General features: G+C 37.0%; 1 protein-coding gene across 1 annotated transcript in view; it reads left to right on the forward strand.

The window, feature by feature from the left end:
- The window catches only part of LOC111044331 (transcriptional repressor CTCF), a 44,886-nt gene that overhangs the window by 14,598 nt on the left and 18,018 nt on the right, over positions 1–12,270 (forward strand). Inside the window, exons 8-9 of the mRNA XM_039431367.1 lie at positions 862–1,031; positions 2,445–2,581. Of these exons, the coding sequence (XP_039287301.1) occupies positions 862–1,031; positions 2,445–2,581 (307 nt within the window). The remainder of the gene's footprint in view (positions 1–861; positions 1,032–2,444; positions 2,582–12,270) is intronic.

A 12,270-nucleotide genomic window follows, 5' to 3' on the forward strand; every position in this document is an offset into this window, starting at 1 on the left:
AATACAATGTTCTAGATATCTAAATAATCTACTTTTTTAGAGAAAAAAATAGCTCCATAGTCTACAATGCATCCAATAATTCAAAATTTGGTTTTCAATTCATCCAAATACAACTTATTTATAAATTAAGTTACTTTGGTGTGCTATGACGAGTGATGGGGAATTCGGGCTTCACTTTTGATTGTTATCAGTTGATGTGAGAGAATACTGACCTAGATGATACTGAATGACTAATACTGGACTGATATTGATCATACTGAATACTAATCAACAGACTTGAGAGACAAAATCGTCAGCAATTGTAATCTACACTATATGGAAATTTTGTTTATTGTCATTAGCATGATAGTGTTGTATTCGAATAATTCCAAAAACAGGAGTGAAAGCAGCCGATGCATACAATGTATGCTTCACCTTAATCGTTTCAAATTTTATTTTACACTGTTATGTTTTTGCTGCAAGCATTATTGTACCCTGTTTAAAATATTACAATCATGTATAATGTTGACGAAATAAACTTAATTCAATTCAATTCGTTATGAAAATACTACAATGTCAGATTTATCACTCAATTCAATTATAAAGATTCACCTTCATAAAGATTCACTATACCTACTTGAAATTCCAACTCGAGTCTACGCACAAGCCACAGTGCCCATGAAGGCTCATTCCGTAATCTATAAAATGGAAACCTAATTAGAGAAATAATTATTTGTATGTTATATTTTATATTATTAATTATTTTTGACTTACTGTATTATGTAATAAAGAATATTCTTGATTGATATGTTTCTCTATGCTGTGTGTGCACTCAATTCATTGATTATTCGCTAATGTGTTGTGTTTGTATATGGTGCTCAGGTACCTGTTGTCGCGGCACATGAAGTCTCACTCGGAAGAGCGACCGCACAAATGCAGCGTGTGTGAACGCGGCTTCAAGACACTGGCCTCGCTACAGAACCATGTCAACACACACACCGGCACCAAGCCTCACCGCTGCAAGCACTGCGACAGTGCATTCACCACCTCTGGTAACTCACCCATCGAGCACCCTTCCATTATGTTTCAACTCATGACAGTCATTTTCTCACCCAAAACTGTAATTGATGTTATTTTTATTCTATTTCCCTTACTACATTCTATTAGTGCATTAAATGTTTCAACTCAAGTGAGTCATTTTCGAATGCAAAAGGGTGATTGATGTTATTTTATTTTATTTCAATATATTGGTAGCCCTATATAGAACAAATTTATAGGTACCCTTTCATAATAGTATCTTACATCAAATGGACGGGAAGGGGCCTTTTGCAGGGGAGAATGATTTATCTAGTCGAGGCGTTAGCCGAGACTAGAATTTCATTCGAGCACTGCAAACATTCACGTCCAAGTAACGTACACTATTTTTGTCATAATGATCTAAAGAAGAATAATTGAGAAATAGAAATCATTATCTGCTTGTGCTGAAGTTACTACATGCATTCCATAAACATAACCTAGTTTACAAATTCCGAATCAGGAATTTTGTGGAAGTTGACAAAACTTTTTCCTGGAGCGCTGAAGGTGGTTTTTTGTATCAGTTTTGCCGGTATCAGGTTTTTTGTATCAGGTTTCATTAAAGTAGAGTATGCTGTAATGAGAATCATATGTTTATTTGTTCTGCAAACAGCTGTTTACCGGCTTGATTTCATTCATGCATGGAAAACAGCTGAGATTGAATGACTATGACAAAAACACATTTACACTTGACGTATTCAAGACCCCATTTTAAAGTACAAGCAAACACGAAAAGCCAAAAAAAATTATCTAGTATTCATGAAGATCCTTCCGTGAAGTAAGAAAAAAGAGTATTGTGTGTTGGAAGTGTTGACGTTGGTAGATATGTTGACGACGTTAATGCAGTTGGAAATTACGCTGTTTCAACGCTAATGCAGTTGGGAAATGAGTAATTTACTAATTTTACTTGAATAAAGTTGATTTAATAGTGATGTCAATACATGATTCCTTGCAGATGTAAATGGCCTTTTACTTGTAATTCTAACATTGGTTGTTGAAAGTATAACAAAACCATTCTTTGTAGGGCTACAACTATAAGTATGACTAGAAGCTAAATTTGCAATCAAGCTAAAACATTGAAAGTCGTCGATATAATAGTGAGTGACTAAATGAGTGTGAGTATCTTTATGAGTGGCTTATTGTACGATACTTAAGAACCAGTTACTATTGAGTGATCATCTAAAATGCTATACTATAGAGTTACTATTAAACAATACTAATCTATAAATCTTCTTTACTATTCTGAAGAGGCATAACCTGTTTTTAAAGAATAATAATTTTATTAAGTGTCAATAAAAGCCACTTATTCCAGAAAATCCAATCGTGGAGTCGTAAAAATTGAGTTTTTTAAATTTGATAAGGTGATTTTGATTATGGACTTTTACTTGCAGGTGAATTGGTAAGACACGTGAGGTACAAGCACACACACGAGAAACCACACAAATGCACAATATGTGACTATGCCAGTGTCGAACTGAGTAAAATGAGGAATCATATGCGATGCCATACTGGAGAAAGGCCATATCAGGTAATTCACCATTTCTTTATCATTTTTCACATTATTTCTGTTTATTTCTTGATTTCATTTCACTATATTCATTTCATCCGGGATTGAATTATTTTTTGGAGTTTTTTAGTTTCTTTCTTAATCATCGTGGATTCATCATCCATAGATCTTTGTGATTTCGTTGTCAAGTTGTCCAGCTTCATAGCTTGATTGGAGTTATTTTTATTTTTTATAAAAAATCATCAAATGATTGTTGAAGCAATTCAAGGAACGATTAAAACTAGTCTGCTGAATATCGATGTTTGCATGACTCACTTTCTTCTGTTTTTCTTCGTTTTCGGCGTGTTGATGTGTGCATCTATTACCCAACTATGGTATGTTCACAGTTTAATCAGTAGCATGCAGTGTATTCTTATTGCATAGGTAGAGGTGCTTCTAGACTCGCTGGTAGGCTAAGATGGTTGGTTGGTTGTTGGTTTAAAAGATGAAACTACTCTGTGCCCAAATTCACAGCAGTCACATATAGATCCATCGATATATTGTTGTAGACCCTACTGAAATTGAGAAATTTAATAGCTGTAATGTGAGAAAAGGATATGTGTACTGTATTGTTTTAGGTTCAGCCTGATGAAATTCGGATCTACCAGAAGATAATTTTTGAAACGCTTGACTGGTGCCTGGTTTATAGTGTATGAGAAATCGGTATTTTGAATAAAATATGGAAAGAATGAAGTAATCTGAGGTGCTATTCGTATACCCTGAAATAGTTTCGGAAAACGAATGTCAGTCGCTGTAACCTAATCACTGGACCTAACCTGTCATCACTGGACCTAATTATATGCGGTTTGTAACGAAACAAATGCTGGTGGCTCTATAGACCTATGTGCAGCTATTTTTGTATAGGAAAAACCATTAATAGGGTCAATGTGTAAACATCCTCGTGGCTTTTTGTAACATAACTGCTTGGGCGTGAGTGATAGATAGAGTAGGTTAAGAAATTTGAACAGAGCAATCGGCGCTGAGCGCTGTGGGTTCTCGTTCGTTTAGATATAAAGTATAAACTCTAGAATTATGAGATAGTAATTCTAGGCGTATATTATTGTAGGTTGAGGTGGCGGCGGCGTCGTCAGCTAGAAGTAAGCGCTCGCTGGCCTGGGATTACTTCGCCGAAGTCGATGACAAGAGTGCCGTGTGCTTGCTGTGTAGTCGCGTCATTAGGCACCACAACGGCACCAGGAACTTGCTGGTGCATATCAGGCGGGTCCATGTTGCCGCCACCACTGGCAAACAAGCTGTAGACAGTGATTGTGACGACGATAGCACCCAACAAACATGTCATATTCCTGATCAAAATAGTGAAGAATTGCAACTTGATAGACAAGGAGTTGAAATTCCAGGACAACCTGAGTCGTCGGTTATCGAGTTAGAGGCTCCAAGTGTTGAACTAGGAATTAATGGTTCGGGAGTAGAATTTTTAGGAAATCCCGTTTCATCGATTGATGAATTTGCGCTTCAATCGAATACTGTAGGGTTGGTAGTTGGAAGTTCAGGAAACTCTTTGCCACCGGATATTGATTATGGAGTACAAACTATTTCTGAATTGTTGATTCCATCCCAATCTGAAGCTCCTGGTTATGAATCTGCAACTGGATTATCGAGTACAATTTCAAGAGGATCAGTTTCGCCGCACCCTGTTTCGTTACTTATCAATTATGACGTTCAAAACAATGTCGCATTAGAAATGAATGTTGCCATTTCTGAAGACATGTCTGGAGTTGAAATTTCGGAGCATTCTTTATCAAACGGCTGTGTAGTTCAAACAGCTGAGTTAGAAGATGGATCTGTAGATGAAAGTTTAGCGCACTCTGCTCCTTCCAATTATGAAACTGGAACCAGTGCTCACTTAGAAAGTGTTATTAATTCGTTCAATTCTGATAATCCAGGGTTCCCTTACGTAGCTACAACCAATCAACATCATATTGAATTAGAAGCTGTTTCAAAAGAGGTTGCTTCAGAACATGGTTTGAGAATAGATGGTGATCAGATTTCAACAAATCAAAACGGAAAGTGTGTTGTAAGAGAAACTATCTGTCAACCCAAGGGATCTTCAAACTTGCAGGCTAGCAATGAATTACAGTATGCTTCCAAGGCATCTTTTCCTCCACGCAGTAAATCAATGTTTCTTAATTGTGAATCTATAACTGATCAAACGAATTCTGATGTACAACCGATTGCACAAACATTATCTATTGCTGAATTGTTAGTTTCTGATCATGAAGTTCATAATACTCCTGAGATAGATACTGTTCCTGAAGCTACAATTACATCTGATCCTGGATCTAGTTATGGCATTATAAACCCTGAATTGGATACAGTTTCTACAGTGGCTGTGTCTCGAGAATTAGACATCGATGGTGGAGTTACTTGTACTGAATTACAAACCACTGATGTCGCAGCTCCGGCACATTCCGAGGAAGTTGCCGACCCCTTGAAACCCAGCACCAACGATTTGGCCAAAGAATTTCCTCTGCAAAAGCTGCAAATAGTTTTGTTGTTCTTCGAGAAAATAGATGCTGGTGGAGTGGTGTGTAGATTGTGTGGTGCAAGTGTCGCTCATGAAGGGTGCCTGAAGCCTGTGCTGCATCACTTGTTGCGAAGTCATCGCAGAGCCGCATCCGACGCCATGCTAGCTGGCAACCAGGCAAGCTGTGCTACCAAGTTGAATTCACTCTACGACAACTTACAGGAGGCTGTCACCGTTGTGCTCACAGTTTTCGAGAAAGATTCGGAGTTGTGGTCTTGTCAGTCCAAGTTCAAACAAGTTTGGAAGTACTTTTACAGGATAAATGAATTTGTGGCCATGTGTCTGTTGTGTTTTTGCGATTTCAAAGTTTCTAAAACGGTTGACAAGCTTGTGGAGCATTTGAAACGCTCTCATCCCAGTGCTTCGGTCGAGGATTTGGAAGATAGTAGTGGAGTGCAAGATGGCAATAAACGTAAATGTAAGGTGATTTGTGATGAGGTGGGTGGCGATGTTTGGGCTTATTTCGTTAAGAAGAATGATCTCATTGCGCTGTGTACGCTTTGTCCTACAAATTTGTTCTTTTTGAACAACAAAACTATATTATCAAACCATCTTAGAGTAAAACATGGAATAGTGTGTGATATTAGGTTAATTTTAGATGAGCATCCAAGTTCTAGATTGAGAAAAGATTCTGAGAACAATTGTGGAAAACTGTTAGTAAGTCCTAATAAAGTTTTAGTTGGAAGAAAATTTTTGAAAATATCTCGTAACATATGCAAGACGAAATTATTGAAGACTTCTAATAAACTTGCATTCGGAAAAAAATTAGTAGGAACTTCTGGTAAAGCTGAAGCTGGAAGAAGATGGTTAGAATCTTCTAATAAAAAAGCTGTTTGTAGAAATTTGGCAGAGCCTTCTGAGAAAGCTGCAGTTGGAGGAAAATCACTTGAAAATTCTTCTGGTATTTTTGAATCTTCTCCCAAAGTTATAATTGGGAAAAAATTTCTTGAAAGAACTTTAGAGGCAGGAGTAGAAGAAAATATTACCAATTCTTCTCAAGATGATGCAGTTGAAAAAATTTTGTCAGAAAACTCACCAGGGGTGATAGTTGAAAACTATGATTCAAGGAAATCGCTCAAAGTGACTCAGGTTTCAACTAATAAACGTCATTCCGTTGTTTGGCAATACTTCAAAAAAGTTGGTCCACGATTAGCTCAATGTTTTATGTGCGAGAAAGACGTAGAAAGTTTTGGAAGTACTGGTGCTCTTTTGAGACATCTTCGAAAGTTCCATGCAGATATGATCGGAGGTGTCTTGGATTTACACAAACCCAATCAAAAAACCCTGCGATCAGTCGTGTGGGATTTTTTTACAAAAATATGCAACAAATCATCGGTATGTGGTCTGTGTAAGCAGGTCGTTAGGGGTGAAAACACGGGAAATCTAATTGAACATCTGAAACGAAGACATAAGCAGGACTTGTCGGCTACCCCAAAAGGGTTGGGGCTGTTGAGTAGTGGTGGGGGTTGTAAGAAGAAGCAAAAATATGAGGAGGGAAAGGAGATGGAGAAAAAGAAAAAGAGACCTAAAAAACAGTCGATTGTTTGGTTGTACTTTATCGAGAAAGATGGTGTAACGGCTACTTGTTCAATGTGTAAACGTGATATAAAGCACTATAAGACGACTAAAAACCTGTTAGAGCATCTGAGGCGCATACATCCTCAGATATTGAAGAAAGATGGCGGCGATGATGATTATGTGATAGCCGGTTCGGAAATTGGCGAAGAACTGCCGTTCATTGAAACGGTGACTGACGCCGACTTTCAGCCGACTTCATGTGACGTGGCTCCTCAAAGGAATAGTGCTAACGTTGTCAGCCAGACTAGACGATCTTCAGCCACCAAGTGCTCAACGTTAGTCTCCAAGCATTTCATCAAGTTTCAGGACAACATTTACATGTGTAAAAGCTGCCAAAATACTATTGAGAACGTGAAAAACTTGAAAAAATTGTCGGATCATTTGAGAAGTTCTCACAAAGGAATGCTGGATGAGGGATGTGTTGCGGCCGCCATCGACAATTTGGACGATATTTCAAACTCTACTTGTGCGTCGTCAGCTGTTCTCAATTCCGAGTTGAATACTATTTTGGAAACACTGGAAAAAAGCGGAGATAAAGGCGAGGAGATAATGAGTGCTTTCCCTGATGTGAGAAAAGATTTCAATCAGTCGATTATTTTAAAGCTGTTCTCGCGCAAAGATGAAACGACTGTTACTTGTTTGTTTTGTAATGAGGATTTTGCTCGCTTTTGTGGCTTTGATAATTTGCTGAATCATTTAGAAAATAAGCATCCCGATTATCAGTTGGTTGACAGTTTGACAGTTCCGTTCGCTACCACTTCTGATACAACTGGTCATCTAGGTGAAATTGATGATGCCTTGTTGAAGAAATTCAATTCATTCGATAATTGCACAGAAGAAAATGATCAACAAATGGTATTATGTAAGGAAGATGAAATTTTCGTCAACAAAAATTTGAACTTACTTAATTGTAGCTCTGAGGCTACTGATCAGCAATTAAGTTTCGCTGAAAATGATGAAATGTTGGAGAAGAATTTGGGTTCTTTTAATTTCAATACAGATGCGAATGATGAACAGCTAGTTTTGAATAAAAATGTTGAAATGTTGCTGAAGAACAATTTGAATTCGTTGAATTGCAATACTGAGGGAAGTGACCAACAGTTGGTTTTGACTAAAGATGATGACATTTTTGTAGAGAAGAACTTGAAGTCGTTTAATTGTAGCACGGAGGTAACTGAACAAAATTTTCGTTTAAATAATGAAAATGAGAGTTTTATTGAGAAGGAAACTGGATATAGTGTTGCAATGGATAAAGTGATGAGTGGTAAACAAATGAATGCCAATACAGAAAGTTGTGCGTTTATTGAAAATCCCGATAATACTTTCGATACAAGTGGTAAACAAATAGGATTTAATGAAAGTAGTGAGTTGTTTATTAAGAAGAATGCCAATGCTTTTGGTAATGATGATTTAGTTTCTTGTGGTAAACAATTAGGAATAAATGAGAACGGTGAAATATTTATTGGTAAAAATCACAATTTTCTCATTCAAAATGGCGTAATCTCTTGTGGTAAAACAATTGATGGAAACGGTGAGCTAGTTTTGGGACAACATATTTTGAGTGAGAAGAATATTGCCTTTACTGGTAAACAGCTCGGAGTAAATGATAGAGCTGATGCATTTTTGGAGAAGTCAGGTAACACTTTCAATAGAAGTGATTTAGCTATTAGTGGTAAGCAGCTTAGTATCAATATAAATGGTGAAATTGTTTTTGAAAGCTCAAGTAATACTTTGAACTCAAACGGCGAGGTATTCAGTGGCAAACAATTGAGAGTTGATAAGATTGGCGAGTTTTCCATTGATAACCCCGTTAATCCTTTTGAAGCAAATCAGGTAGTAACAGCCAATAAGCAATTTGCGTTCAATGAAAGTAATACTGAGGAAAACAATCCATTTATTGGGGCTGATATGGGTATAGGCGGGAAACAGTTGAGAATCGATGACACTGCTGATGAGCGATTTGAAACAACTAGTGCAATAGGAATGCAAAAGTCGGATTTCAGTGAGTCCATTAATGAGCAACGAACCAATTCTTTTAGTGCAAACGATGTTAGTGGTAAACGTTTTGTGATAGATGAAAATGGTGAAATATATGTTGAAAAACTAGCTAGTTCTTTTGAACCGCATGATTTAAGTATCACAGGACAACATATAGAGTTCAATGAAAACAATGTGACTTATCTTGAAAATGAAACTGATTCTTACAATAAGAGTAACACCGGAATTACTGATGCTCTGCACACAAATGATATAATGGTTAGTGGGGAAAAAATTGTTAACGAGAATCGTGAACTATTCAATGAGGAACGGAGCAGTTCTTATAATGCAGGTGTCTCTGTTGCTGCATACAATATTGATGATGTGGTGATAGTGGGAGACGAACAATTGAATCTGAATGAAGGAAGTAGAATTTTTGTGGAGAAAGAAGCCAACTCTTTTAATGAAGGTAGTACTTTTGCTAATATTTCTCGTGATAGTAATGATGATCGGAAATTGCTCTTCAATGAAAATGGTGAGGCATTTACTGCAGACGAAACACATTCTTTTATGAATGTTGATGAAACATGTGATGTGATGGGTGTCGAAAATGAAGTCAACCAGTCTCTGATTTCGGATCAGCAATTGAATGTCAATGAAAAAGACGCGGCAATGTATGTAGGAGAGCGAAATATCGGTAATTTTAATACGGGTGTTAATGTTGGGATGGGTGAGTATTTGGTTAATGATTCACTTTCTGCTATTGACCCAGTACCTAATTTAGATGAAAACCAGTCGAATTTCAACGAGAATCTAGTTGATGGAGATGATTCTGAGCCTGATTTGGTTTCGGATCAGTTAGATTCTAATGTGAATCTAGTTAGCGAAGGTGATAATGAGCCTGATTCGGTTCAAAACCAGTTGAATTCCAACGAGAATTTTAATAATAAAGGTGATAATGATTTGAGTAGCATGTCCAATATGGATGTTGATGTGGATAGTGTCAATCAGATGGATTTGGAGGGAATAGATGATGATGATGATGATGATGATGATGATGATTTTTTAACGAATCCAGTAGTGCCAGGTCAAATTGAAATGTCTTTAGTAAGACATGAAACTGAAGAGGAGAACTCGAGTATGGTTGATGCTGCTGCAACATCGTTAACGTTCGATTATCAAACTAAAGATGATATTATATATGTGTGCAATTTGATTTGTAACTGTGACGTATGGAGCTGCAACAGTAGAGATATTGTCAGACATATGAGGGTGACGCATGGTGTGGTATTGAAACGTTTGTCTGAGAAGGTGACTGAATCGACCCAAAATGTAGTGGAGGAGGAAGTAACTGTGACTGAATCCACCCAAAAGCTAGTGGAGGAAGAAGTAACTGTGACTGAATCGATCCAAAAGGTAGTGGAGGAAGAAGTAATTGTAAAAAAGGAAAAAATAGTGAAAAAGGGGAAGAATGAATCGACGGAAAAGAAGAAAACTTACAAGAAGCGATCGGTGATTTGGGATCATTTTGTTGTGAAAGACGAGAAGACGGCTACTTGCTTGCGGTGTGGTTTTGACTTTTCTTCGTCGAGCTCCAGAAATTTGTTGGCGCATTTGAGGATAAAACATGCTGTCGTGAGTGAAAAGAACTCTACTAGCTCAAATATTTCTAGAAATTCAAAAGTTGGTGATGCTAATAATACAGTTGAAGGTAGTGGAAATTCTAGGGCTGTGAAAAGAGGTAGGGTGATAAAAAAATCATCAGTTGTTTGGAAATATTTTAAAAAGATTATCGGGGAAAGCAATGATAGTAGTTATGCGTGTGTATTATGTAACGAGGGTAACAATAATTGTACCACATTTTCAACAGTTTTAAGTATGCGTAACCATCTTAGGCAGGTGCATGGTATTGTTTTCAAGAAACGACCGAAACGTTTCTCCTATGTTTGGAAATATTTTCGTGTTAATAATGAGGATGATCAGATCGGTTCGTGTGTACTGTGTGGAAAAGAGGTGAAGAACTGCAGCGAAGTGAGGGGTTTGAAGAATCATTTGAAAAACAGTCATGAGGATGTGTTTAGTAGCATGACAGCTGAGAATAAAGAAGAGGGTATGGAAATAGTTGTGCTTGAAGAGGTTGTTCGTGAGTCATCAATGGCTGTCATTGTGGATTCAAATATCGAAGATGTTGTAGATCCTACGCTGGAGTTAGATTTTAAAAGGCACAAGCGTAAACGATCGAAAGTGTGGGACTATTTTACGGATTTGAACGAAAATTTATGTGTGTGCGCACTGTGCTTTGCGCACATCAAACACGCCAACGCGACTCCGAATCTGATCGAGCACATGCGCCGAATACATCCGGGTGTCTTGAGCGAGGATCAGTTGCAGAGACGCAGTAGAGATGCGTCGAAAAAATCGCCGATTTGGGACTTTTTTAGAAGTGATGATGAAAATCCCACCACAGAAGTCGTTTGTAGGTTCTGTGATGTGAAGATAAAACATAATCGTACCACTAAGAAGCTGGTCTGTCATATGCGGAAACTGCACTCTGAGATTTTTGTCGAAGAAGGTAGTGAGTATCAAACTGCGTCACCAGAGGATTCAAATAATTTAGAATCGCACTCTACATTGCTACCAAAAGAGAAAAGCAAGACTGTGACTAAGAAAGCTGTACAAACTAGAATATTAAAACGGAAAAAAGTTGAAGAATCACTGGCTACAATAAGTCTTGTAGGAGAAGATTGTGTGAAAGATATACAATCACATTTAACTACACCACCCACAAAGAAAGGGTTAATTATTGTCAAATTGAATAATAATTCCCCAAGTGACCGAAGAAAACTTGGAACTGGTGGAAATTTGACATATAGAAATTTGAGGAAAAGTAATGTGGTTAATAAGGTATCCAAGAGGATTGAAAGTAATTCTCTAAATAATATTGGGTCAGTAGACAATACTGAATGTGTGCAAATTGATGTTGATGATGGTATTCAAGTAGAATTGCCTGAAAAGCACGGGTTTGATCCGCAGTTGCTCAGGTATCCGTTGAAACGATGTTATGTTAGGTTGGAGAGATGCGATACGTAATTTTTGAAGTAGAAATATGCTCTTCAGAGTTGTAAATTACAATTCTCACCAATCGAAAGCAAATTTATCAGTAAACCAAATTGCTAGGTTGATTATACTGTCTCAGATATTAGTGAATAAAGGAATTTGTGCACCAATGAATTTTATTTGTATTCATCGATTCAGCAACGAATTCCTAGATTTCAAATAATTGACTCTAAAAAGTTAATTTTGGAATTGTGACTGTTTGAATAATTTATGAACTCATATTCTGTATTATCAACCAATGTACAGTATTATGAATCAATGTTTATTGTGAACGACTGAAGTAAATGTCTCCTTGATGACTTGTCATTTGTATTGAAAATCTATTGTACTTGTATAGATTGAATTTTGTCAAGCAATTTCTAGATAAACCTAATATTGTTATTCCCATTCAACTGTCTGTGATATAACAAAGAAAATGTCAGTAGGAATTTTATAAAATAATAACTAACATATT

The sequence above is a fragment of the Nilaparvata lugens genome, chromosome 6, assembly GCF_014356525.2.
Source record: "Nilaparvata lugens isolate BPH chromosome 6, ASM1435652v1, whole genome shotgun sequence".
NCBI lineage: Eukaryota > Metazoa > Arthropoda > Insecta > Hemiptera > Delphacidae > Nilaparvata > Nilaparvata lugens.